This window comes from Daphnia carinata, chromosome 2, assembly GCF_022539665.2.
Source record: "Daphnia carinata strain CSIRO-1 chromosome 2, CSIRO_AGI_Dcar_HiC_V3, whole genome shotgun sequence".
NCBI classification, from domain to species: Eukaryota; Metazoa; Arthropoda; class Branchiopoda; order Diplostraca; family Daphniidae; genus Daphnia; species Daphnia carinata.
The window spans coordinates 5,781,669-5,800,746 of record NC_081332.1 but is presented as its reverse complement, the minus strand read 5'-3'; the positions used below and the strand labels follow the sequence as shown (position 1 = coordinate 5,800,746).

The following is a 19,078-nucleotide window of genomic DNA, read 5'->3' as shown; positions in this document are numbered from 1 at the left end:
GTCTGGAAAGAATTTTTTTTTTCTACTGGTTATATACCATCATGTATATACATATATATAGGGTGGAGGGTTAAGACATCTATCACAATCGTACGTGATAGAAGAAGGGCTTCCACATCAATAGACTATAGGCCTTTCTGGAGTTTCCCTCTCGAAGGAGGACACCAATTTATTTACTTATTTTTTTTTTAAATTTTATAAGGGCGAAGAAAAATATGTAATATTATTATTTATTTATTATTTTTTTTTTATTTATTTAAAGATATTGGAATGTTGAACGTGTCAACTGATGTTCTTTCCCCAGCGTAATCGATGTATAAAAAAAACAAAAGCGACTGGTTTTCTTGGGTGTTCCATAATTCTAAAGGATCGAGTTCTTCATGTTCGTTCATTGGGAATATTTTAATTACCTTATGTGCGTTCTAGTTTTATATATATATTTTTTTTTTTTTCTTTTTTCTTTTCGTATTTCTTCGTGGCGTTGTCCCAAGTTGACCAAAGTCATTATTACTAAAATGGCTTGTCATTGTTCGCCTTGTTGACCTTTTTTCTTTTCTTTTCTTTTCTTATTAAGAAAACAAAACTATTCGTTCGAAATGGACGGTTTCGTGATGCGAATTTTTATAGAAAAAAAAAACAAAACAAAACAAAAAACCAAAACAAAAAAAAGTGACGAGCCGGTTATGAAGAAAAGTCACCTGCAGCACACATTTGAGGCGACTTAGACTAATGTGGACTCTGTCATTATGTTATCGCTTTGCATTTTCGTCTCTTATATCCACGTCAAAATAACAACAAAATACAACGTTTTCAAAACAACACGCACACGCACAGAGAAGTTCTGTATTTCCAGCCCACTGCATCATAGTCAAAAGACGAAAAAAACGTATGAACGCAAACGCCGCCATTGAAAGAAACACACACACACACACAAAAAAAAGAAATAAATAAAAAATAAATGGAAAACCGGCCGAACCAGTTCTTATAATTTCTTTGGAGGGGGGGGGGGGGGTTGTTCGGTTTCTCGTAAACCGTCGCGAAGACAAAAGACAAAACAAAATAACCGAAATCAAATGTTTTTTTTTTTTTCCGGGGCCAATAGAAATGAAAACAAAAATAAAAACTTGGAAAACATAATAACAATAATAATATATAGAGGAACCTGCTTTCGCCAACTGATTACGCATTCAAACATCACACGCACGAAAGGCAGGCAAAGCGATTCGGAAAAAAAAAAAAAATAAATAAAAATTGTGTTTGTTGTTGTGGCCATTTTTTTTTTTTTTTTTTTTTTTTTTTTTTTTCTTTTCAGTTATTTATTGCGTCATTTCGCCAGTTTGGATTTGAAAGAAAAGTAATTGCGCGCAGCATTTTGTATTGAGATCAGATTAGGTAACCGGTAAGAGCCGAGAAGGGCTCGCCGCGAGATTGCCATCGACACCAATTAGCTGATTGATTATTTTCCACCTTGAGTCAGCCATCGTGACAGCACACCATGAAACACACACACAAGGCAACAACGGCATTTTTTTTTTTCTTTATTTTTTGGGGAAAAAAAAAAACAAAAACAAAAACAATTTTGGACTTGGAAGGATAGAACCCGGTTGGTGACATCATCAAATGGCTCTTTTTTTGGTATGTTCGTTTTCATTCTCTCTTGTCTTGTTGTATCGCTTTATATCTCATTTTTAATGAAGCCACACCATCTAAAATGAAAGACCCTTTAAATTTTTTATTTTTGTTTTTTTTTTCGTGTGTGTGTGTGTGTGTGTGCGTGTGTTTCTAATGATATAGAAACGCACCACTGTTTGGTTAAAATTACATTAAAAACAAAAAAAAAAAAAAAACGAACGTGAAAATGGCCGTAGTGTGGCAGGGGCTAGTTAGACGAGTGCGGGCCGGAGATTCATTTGGCACGGCATTCATCATGGCCGCAAACAATCAACCGTTCAACTTCTTTGAGAATTCTTTCGCCGCGTATAATAGAAGCGAAAGAAAAAAAAAAAAAAAAAAACTGGCTGAACACCTTCAACTATTCTACTCCCCTACCCTCCCGCCCCTCCCCCCCCTCAAAACCCACACCTGTGTGTGTGTGTGTGTAATACATGTCGGACAAAGTTCATTTTGTCTTTATGGCCATCGTCTAGTCCAAAAGAAGAAACAACACAAAAAAAAAAATACAAATAGTTTCCAAAAACAAACAAAGAAACAAAAGAAATGCCGAATTTTTTTTTTTTTTCTAGCGAAATGCCTTTCACGTGATAATTGGGAATCGCATTGCTACTTTATAGCGCTATGTACGTATGATTCTATTTCACAGTTGTTTTCCAAAGTTGTTGGCTTTTCAAGTAGCCACGGAACTAACAGCATGGCAACGGTTTCGTTCTCGTATGGTAATGAGTCTTGTTTTTTTTTTTTTTTTTTTTTTTTTGTTTTGGTTTCTAAATCATTTTTTTTTTCCCCTTTTTTTTGGGGGGGGGGGGGGGGGGGGGGATTTCTCGCTAGAAAACCGTTCGTATATGTGTAGCGCTTTGTTTGGTTGGCGTTTTTTCGTTTCTTTTTCTGTATAAACTCGGAGAGTCCCTCAAGTGTGTTGGCTGATGGTTGTCCGCTCCTTTTTTGTAGCACGTATTTTAAGCCAGCGAGCTGACAGCCAGGCCACTCCACCTACCCCCTAGTATTCGGTTGTTGTGTATATCTATACATATTTGAAAAAAATAAAAAATAAATAAATAAATGAAAAAAAAAACGAAATGGATCGCGCGCCCATCTCGTTAGACCAGGTGTCAAACTCGGACTCATTTCTTATTATTGAAAGTGAGCGAGAGAAGGAGATTGGATGTCAAAAGACACCACCAAACAACACAACATGCAGCGACAAGCCCCGAAAAAATAAAAAAAAAAACTATTTCTCGGGAATTGAAAAGACAATTGAAAATTCGTGATTCCTAAAAACGGATAAGAAAAAAAAAAAAAAAAAGAAAAAACGAGTCACGAATGTTTTTGTTTTTGTTTTGTTTTTTGTTGTTGACCAATGTAGAGGAATGTATTGGACACATATCGATGCGAAAGAAATTGGTGCACTTGTATACAATTTTGGTGGGACAAATGATCATAATCATTCATTTTCTTTTTTTAAACTATTAATTATTATTACATCTATGTATATAATATGTATATTATATTTCAAATTGGAATTGTTTTGTTTTGTTTTTTCTGTTTTTATCTTCTTGACTGATGAGGGGGGGGGGGGGCAAAATTCACACACAACGCAAAGTGGGGCGCAAAAAAAAAAAACAAAACAAAAAAACAAAGGACGCGGGCTGGATATGTACACAAGCACATCGAAAACGTAAACCAGGGGGGGGGGGGGGGGGGAGAACAACGTTAAGCTCGACACTGACACGGCGCATTACAAATGATAACACACAACACACTTGATTACAGCATTCCCAAAACACTTTGAGTTTTGGATGAACTAATCGGGTGACATTCTACCCCGTCGGTGCCCTCCTTTTCTCTTTTGTTTTGTTTCTTTACATATTTGCATGCACAGATTTTGAAATTTTAATGAAAGAAAAAGGAAACTAAAGAAAAAGAAAAAAGAAAGATGGATCTAAGTCAAAAGGAATGATGACGTGGAGACACCAGTTTGGGATTGGTGAGAGAAGAGGAGGGACTCAACTGTAAATCATGCGGCGGTCGTGATGCGGGTGATTGCCCGACGACGGATGGTGGAGGAAATCCTCGTCGTCGGAGACTTCCAAATCGATGTCGGAATTGTCTTCGTCGTCGCTCATCATCTGATCGGATGAGCCGGCGTTGTTGCTGCCGCCCGATTTCTTACCGCCGCTGCCCGGCGCTGGGTCGTCACCTTCTTGCTGGACTCGCTTGTGCTTGGTGCGACGGTTTTGGAACCAGACTTTCACCTGTTACAACCGAAAATGAAATAATTTTTAGTTTTTTTTTTTTTTTTTTTTTTTTTTTTGTTTGTCGTGCTGCATCATCTTCTCGATAGAATTAAAAAAAGAAAAAAAAAGAAAAAAAAAACGAGTCCAGAAAGAAATGGAACACGCAAGACGAGACATAACACGAAGAAAATGGATCGGTTTCGGATGGCTGCGAGCGGTTACGCTTATTTACCTGAGTTTCGGTGAGGTTCAAATTTTGCGCCAACTGTTTGCGCTCGGCACCGACGACATAGTGATTCTTCTCGAAAGCGTGCTCCAACTTGAGCAGTTGGCTGGGCGAGAAGGCCGTTCTGACACGTTTAGGTTTGCGGAAGGGCGAGAGTAGGAATCCAGCCAAGTCACCGGGACCTATTTGATTTTTTTAATTAAAAAATAAAATAGTTTAGATCGTTGAACTTGTTGGAATTTTTTGTTCGAAAGGAGGGAGTTTAAAAAAAAAAAAAAAAAATTTCAAATGTCCTCACCGGCGGGGAAACGTTGAACGGCCGCGGCGGCCAAAAGCCGCTGTTGCTGTTGGCGAGCCTGCGCCAAGAGCCACCAAGGATGATTGCCTGCGCCGGGCGGAGGAGGTGGGCCGGCCATCATCATGTGAGGATGGAACGGTTGCTGCTGCTGTTGGGCGTACAGAGCTCTCATGCTGGCCAAGGCTTCGAAGTAGGCCGGGCTCATGGCAGCGTGCGGCTGCTGTTGGTGAGGTAGGGGCCATCCGGGCATCATTTGCGGGTGCGCAGGTGGGGCCGAGATGGGCGAAGTGCCCGGCTCAGAACGGACGGACACTGGAGTACCACCGGACGAGCCCGGACGAGGGCTGACTGATTGCAATCCGCTTTCGTGATGCACCAATCGATTGTTCGTAGCGGCCGGCAGTAGGGCCACGTCGGGCGGGCTGGCCGAACGGCTGCCGTCGGAGGCCGATGAAGACGAAGACGAGGCCGGCCGTGTGTTGGAACTTGCGCTGGCCGTGCCCACGATCGAATCGATGGAGAAACCGATTTTAGGCTTGGTCGGGAGAACAACTGGCGGAGAAGAGGAGCTGGTCGATGTCACTGTCGTCATCGGTGACGTCCTGTTGTTGGCCGCCTTGTCTTCCATCATGTTGGCGAACTGATTGCTGTTCTTGGTCAGGCCGTTGAAGTGCATCAAATGGAGATGTTGGTTGGCAAAGAGCGGAGACGGATGGTGAACGGAAACCATTCCGGAAGGTGAAGAGCTTGAACTATTGGGGCTCGATGACGGGGTCAAGATCGTCATGTCACACTCGCTCGACACTCTTGAAAAAAAACAAAAACAAGTGAACTTTGAACTTTTTCGCAAATGTTTTCGTTCCAAAAATTCAGAAAACAATGATGGATGAATGAAGAACTAATTGAAGAAATTGTTTTTTTTTTTGTTTGTTTGAATTTAAAGCTGAGATTTTTTCTTCCTTTTTCGTTGGACTTGCACTCACTGTTTTTGGGCTGGACAATTGAAAGCGGAGAAAAATAAGAAACGGTCTGAACTGCGAGAGAGCCTGTAGACGAGTGATGATCCCGTCTGGCCAGCCCAGGCTTTTTGTAGCCAAGAGCAAAAGGGAAAAAAAAAAAAAAAAAAAAAAACGGATAGAAGGGAATAACAAAAATGAAAAAAGAGGGGGGAAACCAAGTCGGTGGTACGGTGTAAAAAAAACCCACCTCCGCTACGTGGCCTAGCCGATGCGATTGGCTCTCGTTGAACAGTCGGAACGGCCGGATTTAGCCCGCCCATTGGCCGACTACGAAACCTACTCCTCCCCCCCATCCACATACCTCTGATGGGCACATACTTTTCAATTCCGTACAGCTACTCCGCCCCTGTTTTCCATCCCTAAAGCTTTATATTCAGTCCTTTTCCTTCGACATACTACAGCGGCGCGGGTCTGGTGTGCATCATTTACATGTTGATCCCGAATGCACATCCTTTCTCCAACCCCTCGCCTTTCGCATAGGAAAAAAAAAAAAAAAAAAAAAAAGGAAACAAAAAGAATTGGAATTTTTCCACTCCCCTCTCATCATCACTAGCTCCTCTCCACTTACTAAATTCAACATCCTCCTCTTCGATTTCTTTTTTTTTTTTTTTTTTTATGAGGATAGTAATCACCGCACGCAGCTGCCGCGATGTGGGATTCGTTTCACTTGGGCTCATCATCAGACGACTTCACACCGTGTGTCCTTATATCAAAACGCTGGGGCCCTTCTTCTTTCTTTAGAGAGAGGCTCACCAAAAAAAAAAAACGAAAAATACTGCCGATAATTTACGAGCATCCACAGCAGTCGAATGAAACCCTTTTTTTTTTTCTTCTTCTTCTTCTTCTTCTTCTTCTTCTTTAGCTCATTTCATCGCCTCTCTTTCTCGAATTTCTAACAACATTTGATGGGGCTAAAAAGAAAATGAAGATCGGGCTCGTGCCCTTCTCTCAACAGGATTCTCATCATCATATCATCATATGCGCCCGTGTGCCTCGCGGTTTTGCATAAAAGGGGGATGGGGAGAGATGGAGGTATATAATATTGTAAAAATCGTAGAGAAGAACGACTCCCGATTACACGGGTCGCCCCGGCTGCTGGATGCTATACATCGTTATGGGGTTCCGATATCAGCATCAGTGTGTTGCTGCTTGCTGCTGTTCTTTTTGGCCAATGAAATACTTTTTAGGAACTGCCCAAAACAAATTTCTATCTATAAATCTGCTGGGGGGCCTATATAGATAGCCCACCTTCCTGCACGGTCATGTGGAGTTTTCCATCTGAAAACCTGTCATGACATTTCACTCCAATAAATTTTGATTCCAGCAGCAACAGATGATCGAAAAAAAAGGAAAAGGATGTTGGATAAAAAGAAAACAGTTTGGCTGTGATGGTGTGTCTAAATATTTTTTTTTTCTGAAACGAGGAAACTCATCAGAAGGCAAGATACCCTTATCCCGCGTTCACGCCTATTTATACTGCAGATTTACTGGATATCATATCATATCTATATAATATATTTATATGCGCGCGCGCCAGCGCTTGAGACTCTGTGAAATGATATACGACAGTAATCGCATAACGATGAGACACCCTTCCTTCTCTCTCTTTTTTATGTTACAGACGAGGCCAAAATATTTAAATGCCGTTGTTTTTTTGTTATGTTTCGTGGTTTTCTTTTTCTATAGTATCATTGGCCGAAACTAATGATATGAATAATACAACGGCCGGGGCCTTGTATTTCAGCGATCCCCAATATCGTTATCGACGCAAGCTGAACACGACGATGATGTATACCATTAAACACAATATCATATTTATAAAAATGAAGCCAAGCAAAAGGTGGTGACCCTACAGCTTATTTTCCATTTATGCATAAAATCTGCTTGTTATTATTTTATTTCTGTTTTCAAGAAACAAATGCGCATTTTTCGTGAGAGTTTCACGCACAAAAAAAAAAAGGAAAAAACGATTGCTCTTGTTTGAAGTTTATAACCTACAATTCTACATCATTGAGGAGGCAATTTTTGTATGTGTCGTGTGCAACAAACGAGCGTTCCTGCCCCCACTGGCTCAATTGGTTCAAAGTCGAGAAACGACGACATTAACGTCGAACTGCAATCAGACGACCCTCGTCCAACACGCTGACGACGTACTTTTTCCTTTTTTTTTTTTTTTCGACCGTCATTTCGTTTCAAATTTCAAACCCAACTGCTGGAAATAATCACTGGTGCACTGTCAAATGTGCGCTGTTTGAACGGAATGGGGGGGGGGGGGCGGACGAAGGCGAAATAAAGCGATCCAATTCGAAAAAAAAAAGAAAAAAGAATAAAATAAAAATCAAAAATAAATAAACGATTCATTTGAAATCGCAGCCAAGGGCAATCGTGTCTCTCTTACACATAAGTATAATCAAAACATTGACGTGCATCTCGCAAACGGCTTGTTTGTGTGATGAACAAGATTTTGTCCCTCGTCGATCGAGTCAGTGGGGCTCGCGTCATCGCGATGCCCATCGTAGCTACTAATCAAAACAGTACGGCACGACAACAACTCGTTGCCGACGTGCATGTCATCCACGTCCGTCCTTATTTCACCGCGTCGTAATGTCGCAAGAGAAAACATCTCGTTGGCCAAACCGTTCCAGCCCACGAGATACGCCTATGTACAGTTAAGCCGGATTTATTTGTGCCCAGTAAATGACATCGTCAACGTTCTATATGTACCTATACATATTTATATGCAACGTGAACATCTTGTGAATTGAAATCAACGACAAGCGCAACTAAATGGGCCCCGGGTATATGTACTGTATACATAACATTCCTTCGTTCCAGCACGGTATCTTCTTCGTGCATGGAAAAAAAATAAAATAAAATAAGAAGATAGAAAAAATTCCTATGTACACCAACATTTGTGTTATTCTTATATATGCACCCGCTGGTCCTTTTTGGCTTTTATCCTCGAAATATGCGTATAGAATTCGTGGAAAATCGTTGATCATTGTCACCTGATAAATAAAAGGGTACACACACACACACAAAAAAAAAAGGGGGGACGCGACGATGATGGGTTATATGTATACTTTGTATATATCGTTGCGGTGCGTGTTTGTTGCTCTCCGACTATGTACAGAATGGAAGGTGAAATAAAATCAGAAGAAGAAGAAGAAAAAAAGCGTGTCATTGTCCGAAACTAAAAAGGCAGTGATGGACGAATAAGAGGGAAAAGTTCCAAACTCCATCGATTACTAAAGAAAGAGAGAGAGAGAGAGAGAGAGAGAGAGAGGACGTCAGTGGGGAGCAAGAAGGCAAAGCAGCAGCATATAGTGGGAAGTGTGCGGCTTGAATATGGCGCTAATTTGAAACAGATGATCGGAATAATAGATGGGAGGGTGTAAGTCTGAACAAAACATAAGAAATAAACGAGTTGTATACAGTTTCGAGGGGGAAAAAAAAAGAGAGCAAAAAAAAAAAAAAAAAAGGATCCTTGATGATGATGACAATGGAGCTTTTGTGCGTTGTCAAAAGCTCCAGTTCTTTTTTTTTTTCTTGAAAGAACCAAAAAAAAAAAAAAATGCAAAGGGTATAAGGACACTATGAGAATGAAAAGGTGTACTCTACGATGTTGTACACAACGTGCTAAAAAAGACAAACGGCATGAGGTCCGTCCAGCCAGTTTATTATGGCCGTTTCATTCCTCTTTTTTGCTTGAATTTTCGCCAGTGTTCCAGCACTTTTCCAGTCCCCTTGTCACATTTTTCTAGAGGCACAGCGCTCAGTGTATGAATTTCAAAGGGAACAAAAAAAAAAAAGAGAAAAAAGACGAATGGCACACACGCACACACACAAAAAAAAAAAAAAAAATATAAGAAAGATGGACAAAGAATGAATTCAAAAATTCACACAATTCTACTCGTGTTCAACACTGTATGTGATTTTTTTTTTCAAGTCTTTCGAGTTCACCTTTTTTTTTTGTGTGTCCTCTTTTGTTTGTCCTGGCACTCGCCCGAGACTCTACTAGCCAAAAAAAAAAAATAAAAGCATAATAATAAAATAATAAGGAAGAAAAAGGGATGTATAGACTCTTATTGTTGTCACTTGTCGATGTTCAACGACTTCATTTTGCTCTTCATTGTATTGGCTGAGCGCAGTGTAATGTACACACAGAGTTTCGCCTTCTCCTTTTTCAAAACTTCTGACCATCTTTGAAACGAAAATAATTCACAAGGAATTCATCCTTCTTTTTTTGCGGTGCTAGTCCACATAAAAGATGGATGAAAACAGGCCCATTCTTCTGTACATTTTCTTACTAGCTTTTTCTGAGTTGATTGTCATACAGTTACTATGGCCAAGTGTGTGTGTGTGTGTATATACAAAAATGCCGTTGTATTCAGTGTGTGAGCGATGTGAACTGTCGGACAAGTGCTTGCTTTTTTTTTTTTTAAAGACAGAGACAAGAAGGAGGCTGGAACTCTTCTTTTGTAAGAGCCATCCAGCGTAGCAAGTTGCCCGTTGAGTTCATCAATTCGAGGACTCACCGGGGCAGCCCCTTGCTGGGCTATTCGACCTATCCGCCCTTTTACGTTGCCCACAACATTTTCAAGAAGCTCCGGCCCGCTTGAGTATCTCGTACCCCCCCCAAAAATTGAGAATTTGTATACATCACCTGATAACCGATTTGTTGCACCGTGTCCCTATTTTTTGAAAAAAAAAAAAAAGGAAGATAACAGGACAAGCAAGTCCTATGATGCTCATTACCGAGTGTCGAGGCGTTGGCGTTTGAATACATGGCCGGGGCAAAAAAAAAAAAAAAAATCCGTGGGCCAAGCCAGAGAGAGAGCATTAACGAATGGAATAATAATCTCATCCCGAATACATATGATAGATAAACAGCTGGCGATGCAAATCACACGGTTCATCAACATTGGGAGGGAGCCTTGTTATGACTCGGCGATCGAGCCGCGCCACGACTCTTTATCGCCCAGTGAAGGGGATTCACATTTCATTTGATTGACTGGCGTTGGCAGAGTCTTTGGCCAGATAAGAGCCAACATGGACCACAACATCAGCGTGTGATGATGCTGGTTCTGAAAGGCCAAAAAAAAAAAAGTCCGGAGACCATCTCTCTCTCTCTCTCTTTTTTATTACATATGCGCATTAAAGAGCAGCTGTTGGTCAGGCCAGACTCTATTAGTCACTGTTGGAGGAATTGTGCGTGTGTATGTGTGTAATATGTGTGTGCCCTCCTCGTTTTTTTTCCCTTGGCCTCTTTAACCTTGTCTGTGACCCTTCGCTGCAAGGAGCCCTTGCAGTTGGAGAAGCATCTAGCAGAATACACGTACATGAGTAGAAGAAAAAAAAAAACTGGAGGAGAGTGTGACAAAACCTTAATTGGTTTCCAGCAAGTCCATAAAACTCGGAGAGAAGAATGATGTGGAGCACTTGGGAGGTGATGGAGGAAGATGGTCGTTCTCTTTCGTTTAGCTCGGGTTACAATCCCCCTCCCCCCTTACTTCTTTTAAAGCAAGTAGGCAGAGAAAGCACTAGCACTATTCAATGCAATGTGTTGCTGGTGGTTCCTTTCTTAAAACACAAGGACCTACTCGAGAAATACTTAATGACTTGGCCAAACTCCTTTTAGTTCTATCCTGCTGTTTAGCTTCATTTTCTTCGTTGACTTCTAATCACTTTCACAGCTGCCCCCCTTTTTCTTCCTATTTCTCGCTCTTTTAATAAGAGGGAGGGCGTACCATTTCACATAGAAATTTGGTTTCTGGATTTCCTCTCGTTTTTTTTTTTCTTTTCTATATGTGCCTTTGCTAGAAGGAAATGATACAGTCTAACGAATAAGAACCGCAGCAGCGCCGCACCACTAATACACACACACACACACACACACAAAGTCTTCTCAATTTCACGTTACATCCTCTCACACAGACCAAAAAAAGAGAGCTGTCAAAACCACTTAACTCTCTTTAAAGAGCTGTTAAATATCCAACTATAGGAAGGCCCCACTGATGAGACGAATTTCTCGCCAAGTGTTTCAAAAGAAACCCAGTGGTAACAAGAGACCGTACAAGTGAGAAATCGAAGAGCAAAAGAAAAACGCGCATGACGTTGAACAGCCTCCGAACCGGAAATCTCTCATAGAATTTTTTTTTTTTTTCTGGAGCCAACCTCTCATTTCATTTTGCGCACAAAAAATTAGAAAATGTGCTACAAGGATTGAGAGTTAATCATCATTAAGAGCTATATAGCAGGAGGAGCAGTCAGAGTGAGTGCGCGTTGAAACGTAAATGGGGGCCCCATCGCTTCTCCCAACCGGGGGGAAATGAAGAAGGGGCTTTAAAGTCAGAATTTCCAGATCGTTTTGTTTGGAGAAAATGAGAAATGGAGGTGCCGAGAGAGGGGCGGAGTTGCTTGGGGAATTTGCATAAAAATGCGCGCCATCGTTTTATTATTATTTTTCTTTTTTCTTCTTCTTCCCCAGTCCGTTTGAGTGTCTAAAAATGGCGTGCTACATTTTTTTTTTTTTCCTCTTAACTCTCCTCCCACCACGTACATTCCCTTCGTTTTGGCTCTCTCGGTTGGTTTAAAAAATGTACATTATAAAAGAAAAAGAGGAGGGAGGCATTCATAAGTGATAACGAGATGCATAAAGAGCGAGTCGTTTTTAAGAGTCGTTGGCTATAACAGGGCCCGTGTATGTGCGCGTTTCAAATGGCTGCCACTTTGTCTTGATCGTTCCCACCAAAGCATTTCGACGTCATCTGCGACGCGAGCCGAAACCAAAAAGAAAACGTTTTTCTTTTTTTTTTTTTTTCTTTTTTTTTTTTCGTTTTGGAAAATAATATTATACCTTCTCTTTCTATGTAGTACATCCCACTGCACACATTTGCATGGCTGCGAGATGCGACTGCATTCCAGTTGGGGAAATATTCCTTCCCAGATGGCAGCATCTACTTGGCTTGCTCGGATGAAACAGTCCGGCACTAATGAACATCGACATTGATTTCCTACTTATTCGTTTTCTCTTTATAGAAACGTCTTTATGCTTGCAGCAAGCAACTGTGTGTTTAACAGTGATACACATTATCGAGCGGCTATAAAAGATGCTCGGGGACGAATGATTATATCAAATAGGTCAGCGTGATGCGTTGTAAAACATGCAACCTGGTCATCCTCCATCTTCCTCTTCGTCCACGCTCGGCCTGCATTTTGAAACGAGCCATCAAGCGACGACCGTGTGTAGAACCGTACAAGGCAATCGGCCCTGCTGTCCAATCTGATTGTTGTGTGTATAGACATATCTATATAAGCGTATACACGCCCAGGAAATTGAGGAGAACATTTTTTTTTTATTTAGGCCGTTTTTTTTGTTGTTGTATTTTTTTTTTCTTATTATACGTCTCGATTAACCAAGCAGGGGGTCCCAATACACAACTGCTGGAACGGATTTGATGCATTCCAAATCGAATTTTCTTTTTGGTTTGAAATGAGAACAGGAGAAACTCTGTGCAGGGTGGAAACGAAGGTTTGTTATAATTAACTGCTCGAGACACGGAAGGCTATTTGAAATGTTTCAACATCATTAGAAAACCGGGGGGTTGTAAAAAGGAACATGGGAGGAGGGGAAGACAGCTAATTAACGAGCCATCCATTACCAGCAGGTGACGAAAAACGAGCGCTGGCGTGCCAATCGCGACACGAATCGGTTAACGGTAATTGGGCATCAGACACATTTTGCTTCTTAACATGCATCACGACGGTCTTTTTTGCTTAATTTCCTGATAGGAATTCCGTCTAGTTGATCCAACGGCGATTCAAAGTTTCACGAAATCTTTTGCCGACAGATGGCAGTGCGGAACGTTCGTATTCTATCTCTATAGATGGCGTCTATGGATGCTGTTTAGTACCTCCTTGTAGCCGAAAGGTCGTGCAAAATAAAAGCCGTACACAGTGTCGTGAATTATGCAAGGTTTCGGACGGCGATGCTGAACCTTAGTTTTGTGATTTTTGTGGTTGTCAAGAAGAGTTGGTTGGTGTAGAAACGAAAGGATGGCGTGCATTAGATTAGGAAGATATTAAGAACTCTGTAACAGATTTCCAGTTACTTCAGGATAAGTTATCATTTTTCGCTTTTTGAAAAGACGTTGCATTTCTATTTCCTACCTTGTTTAATTTCGTTTCGTTTCAAAATCTGCAATCAACTGATGCCAAATGTTGTCGTAATTTTTTTGTCACTAGATGGCGTATATAGGCGGGTTGTCAGCTGACGCTGTGAACTTTTTTCTAGAAGCGTGGTAAACCGCCTAATACACTCGAATCTTAAGGTGTAAAATATGAAAGGAATCTTTAAGACGTTAGAGGTGCTTTACAAAGACAGTATCAGTGATCGCCGGGGGTCTTGTATTTAAATCCTAATTTGAATTATTTCTTTTGCAAAGGAAGTTTCATCTCAGTTCACGGATCTGTTAATAGTTTGATACCTTTTGTTGAAGCCTTTTCTTTGCCAAAGTTTTGAAGTTTGCTATCGATAAATTTCGTTAATATCGCAAATATTTCTACTGGGTGCAGACATCCATTTGGGAAAACCTATGCTATGGTTTTGCTTTAAATGTCAATAAGTAAATGGTAATGCAACTTCGATCCTCCATGGCTTTAAAGTTTGCTCATGCCAAAGCTTTATTATTATGGAGCGCTGTTCATCTTTTCCATTTTTGTTTTAGGTATTGGAGTGAGTCATATGGAAGTGAGGCTAAGTAAAATAGTTTCTTACTGCTTCTTGTTAAGATCGTTTTATATATGTGTGATGGTTAGTGTATTACATTATATGTAGGTGGATATTCTCAGCTTTTTAATGAAAGCTGTATGTTTGGCTTTAAGGATGCACCAAGTCATTTAAGCCAAACTGTTATCAAACATTAATTGATGACCCATGTTTAATATGTCAAGAAGCAAATGGTGTAAGCCATCATTATTTTCATTCTTTGTAAAAAAAAAATGTTATGTAAAATTGATTAAGAACAAGAAATGAAAATACTAAAGCGGCTCAACTGAATGCAGTTAAACAAATTACTGGAATCTTTGTATGCTGAAACATAACACCTGTTGCAATACGAAATTATCGCCTTTCTACTCATGAGTAATATATACGAAGTCTTTTTTTTTCTTTTTAGGGAATTTGGACGATGCATATTATGGAGATCAGAAGATAGATTCTAATCCAAATAAGGCGGCGCATTCTAACGGCTTTTTTCAATGGATTTGGTAAACTTGGTCGGAAATTCGAAATTTGGCAAAAGAAAGGAAAATGCGAATCCAATTACTCCATCCAATACTCTTGTTGGTAACCTCCATATTTTTAATTAAGTATTTGCTAAAATGCTTTTAATCAAGTGGGTACAAATTTACAGAGAAAAATTTCTTCGCTCGCAAATGGGACCCAGCTTTAAATAAGTTAGCTACGATACCTAAAAGGCGTCCTCGCAGCAAACACTAAATGGCAAAAAGAAGCCCTTTAGCGAAAAAAGTTACTTTACGTCTGTACCTGAATTTTACGATTGGGGGCTGCTGATGCCTAATGTTTTTTTGTTTTGTTTTTTAATCTCTTTGCAAGTTCTAATCTTTTTATATCCTTAGGTATTGCCCTAACTGTAAGAAGAATGTTAAGTGTACCCAAGAAATTCAGTTCGTGGTCGTTACCTGAAGTCATCTTTTTAAAGAGTTTTTCCTGCACGCGACCTCAGTGAGATAAGCTTGCGCATAGGTAAAAGCCCCTAATGTAAATATTCTTTTCCCCAGCGAAGACTTTAACCGAATTAGACAGTATTTTATTGTAAAGCTGCAATTTCCTGGGAAAAATTCGCAAGCAATATGTTATTAGGATTTCACTGTATTACGTACTGTATTATCAGGAAGAATTTATACTAATTCATGTCTTATTTCTTTAATGTAGATCACGAACCATAGGGAATCGGAAGAGGATTTAGATTGAGGGATGGTGCTGAAACCACTGGTAACAGCTTGGAGAGCAATCAGGAATTAAAATAATTTATTTATGTCCTCTCACGTTAACGGTATTTTTATTAAGACAAAATTAGAGTGCATATCTAGGCTTCCGTCTTTTCTGCAGCGCTGTTTCCCTTTGACTCATAATAAGGCTGTAGTGGATCATGCTCCCGCTCTACGGTAGATATAATAACGTACATCGACGTTGAGGGGGCTTTGGCAGGAAAAGGATGTGTGGATGTCGTCGGAGCGTGGAACATATTTTAAACCTAATAGTGCTTCCAGCATAGGGACTATCAAGCACTGAAGCCTGAATTCAAATTTGTCGAATTTTGTTACAATCGCCAGATGGCTCACTAATGCAGGCTGTAAACTGAAGACCGTGCGCTTGCTTCTGCGGGAGTGGTTTGACAGTAACCCGGTAATGGAAGAGGAAAATCTACAAGTGTGCCACATTTTGCTCGTACTGCTGGTCGATATTGGCGCGGAATATGTATAATGAGTTTTTTTGGCTATCTTTTTTCCAGCTGCCACGCCAGTACCGTCAGGTAGGAAGTGTCTCAGGTAATCAGCGCCGAGCCTTAGACACGTAATAGCTATCAAAGAGACATTTCAATGGTTACAAATTATTTCAAATTTTATATGTGCAACATTATTGGTTAATCATATTTAACAACGGTACTTCCCTTATTCAGTAAAGTTGGCCATTGACGCGAGTTGCCAAAGACACCCCTAGCGGTGGAGATCAATAGACAGTTTGTCCATCTAATTCATCAGGTATGACCATTTTTTAAGGCCAAAGCATGAAGTATAACAAGAGTATTAAAGGCTGTAAAACAACTTGAACTACGCATGTTAAGCTCCAAAAAATGAGTACCAAATCGCCAGTATGCTCGGTTATGCGAACTTTTTGCCCGCCAGAGCGGTCTGGTAGATCGTGTTCTTCTTAATAGATGACGCAACCTGTGGTGAAGTAGACGTATGAGGTATGACAAGTACTTCATTATCGGAGTGTACTGGCGATTGGTACTGAAAAGCCAAAACGTCAACTCTGGAGCTTAACATGCGGAGTTCAAGCTCTTACTCGTGCCTCTGGGGTACTTCATGACCATATTTTGTTTGCTGGTTAGACTTCTGTGTAGTACAAAAAAATAATTACTGTAAACCAAGAAAGACGTTTGTGTAGACGCTTTTGACGAATGTGAGATTTGCTAAAGAACGCAAACATTTACAGCGAGCTTTTCAGAAAATCCTAGTGGTTGTCAGCCTCTTGATAGAGGAAGGGAAGCATGGCCTACAACAAAATGGAAGATGGATATACGCTGGAATCTTGGAATTTTTGGAAAATTTGTCAAGATTATGTGGACGAAATCTATAGTGGATGTTTCAAAAGAAGGTATATAATTTAACATAGTCGCTGGTTTACCAAGTGGATATTATCTGCCTTTCTTAGGATGAAAAAGCACTCCGTTTAATACTGCATCAATAACATATCATTCATTCACTGAACTTTGTTATTGAACGAAATATTTTCAATGACACCCAAAGTTGATGAAATTACTTAGCAACCCAGTATTGTGTAAAGAAAGGCAACAGCGGAAGTTCCAAGAGAAAGTGTGTAGTGTAACCTACATTTTTGGTGGCAAGCATGGGAAAGTATCTGTGATTGTTGTGTTTTTTTTGTTTTTTTTTGTATAAAGCTAATATATTCCTGCTTTTTTCAAAGGCCCTTCTTTACTCTCACGGATAATAGGTGCTCATTCAGTTTATCTTGCTGCTGACGCAAAAGTATTTCAGTGTTCAACAGATGGCAGCATTGAAGATAATTTGTTTTGAAGGCCGTGAAGTAGTTTCTCGGGGCGTTATGTATCCTGGCCTTGGGCCTACCTCGAAGGTCCAGGCCCACACAACCCTTCATCAGTCGTAACATTCTCTCCTAAGCACATTATAAGATATCTCCAGTTGAAATTGCGTAGCCACCATTTCTTCCGCTACAAGTTGACCATAACATTAAATCTAGCAGCTTGCAAATAAGTAAGTAGGTTTGGCTACTTATTAAATTCTGGATGTATAATGTGTTGTAGTCTACAACTTATTACAGATCGAACACCTTAGTTCCCGTACGAACACGTTTCATCCGTATTGTTTGCAGTTGGAATCCTGGAATAAGAACATAGTATTGAACCATTTGCAAGTTTTCTTCGCCAGATGGCGTTACGTGTTACCTAATCTGGCTAACTATGAACCGTCCAAGTCCATAATTTAGTAACACCAAATGGTCGGAGTATTTAGGTTGTACTTCATTGAGCATGCATGTTGCATGTTTTTGAACCAATAATATATATATTTTTTTGTAGATGCAAGCATTTTCAAGATGGAACAACAATGAAAATGAATGAATTTGGATTATAGCTTTCTACTTGCATAAATTTCATCTTGCAACATAACTATTTTCCCTCTATCCTGAAACCATTCAAGATAATTGTGTTGGTGATTGATGTCTTCATGTTTTGGTAATACCTTGTATGACTAAGACACCAGAATTAACAATGGTAGTCTTAGATGGTTGTGGTATTAAAGCATATACCATAAATTTTTTTACTCTTCTGTTATTTTACAGGTCAGCAACAGGGGCGTCTTATTGATCTTTGTAAGAATTAAAGTTCACCCATTGTATTGTGTTTATATAACTCTCCTCGTTTTTTCCACATTATTAGAAATTATTCAATCACGATTCAAATGGAGATTCGTCAAGTTCTCGTTCCGCCCGAATTGGTTTTGTGGGCTCCACAATACTATCACTGGCAATGCTAGTAAAAGAAAAAGAAAATTGAGTTGGAACTGGTATGCTGTGATCCTGAGCAAAAGGCTATGACATATTTTGTGATTGCACGACAAATGTCTAAAATGCCAAATTTGATTGAAGCCTCATTTAAGCTCTGCAGAATTCCCGCCGATCATGTGATTGAAGCCGACGTCCATCAACGTACGTTTCACCAGGTCTTTACGAACGAAATGGCGACGAAAGTGGCATTTCCCCAATCAGTGTGCGTGATGACATTTATGCTAAGTAGTAGTTAACGCTATGGATAGAATTAATTGCTGGCAAATGTACCTCCATAAATTTCCATATGTTACTCATCTAAGAGCTACTGGAAAGATTTGGGACACCTGGCTGCTATTATTTTAGGTGTGTAGCTAAACGTAGGGAAGAAAAGAAATAGTTAAAGCTACTGCTTTTCATGTACTCTGTTTGCATTAGGGAAAATGCGGAAACAACGCTCTTGTCGCTAACTTGATGTTCTTAGTTGATGATGCTGCATTTAATCAAATTTGCGTTCAAATTTACAGCGAAAAATTTCATCTCGCAAATGTTACCCAGTTGTTAAAGAAGTTCGCTGCAATGCCGAGGACCTGTCGTCACAGCAAAGGGGAATGTAAAAATGTAATTCTTTTAGGTAAAGGAACACCTTGACGTTTTGACCGCTATTGATCGTTTGGGCCTGATGATACCTGGTTTATACATGGATATATTTTTATCTATTTTTGGGAAATTAACATTTTTTTGTAACCTTAGGTATTTACCTATGGTGATCTTGTCGATAAGATGTCC

General features: G+C 40.0%; 1 protein-coding gene and 1 long non-coding RNA gene across 2 annotated transcripts; one reads left to right on the top strand and one right to left on the bottom strand.

The window, feature by feature from the left end:
- Positions 1-3,061: 3,061 nt before the first annotated feature.
- On the bottom strand, positions 3,062-5,493 carry LOC130686862 (homeobox protein EMX2-like). Its single transcript, XM_057510030.2, has 3 exons — positions 4,436-5,493; positions 4,144-4,319; positions 3,062-3,929 (listed from the first exon to the last, which is right to left on the bottom strand). The coding sequence occupies exons 1-3, from the start codon at positions 5,220-5,222 to the stop codon at positions 3,681-3,683; spliced, it is 1,212 nt and encodes a 403-aa protein (XP_057366013.1). The 5' UTR covers positions 5,223-5,493; the 3' UTR covers positions 3,062-3,680.
- Positions 5,494-16,647: 11,154 nt separating this feature from the next.
- LOC130686872 (uncharacterized) lies at positions 16,648-17,751 on the top strand. The gene is made up of 3 exons (XR_008999989.2): positions 16,648-16,861; positions 16,919-17,499; positions 17,550-17,751. It is a non-coding gene; the product is annotated as an uncharacterized LOC130686872 (long non-coding RNA).
- Positions 17,752-19,078: the final 1,327 nt, after the last annotated feature.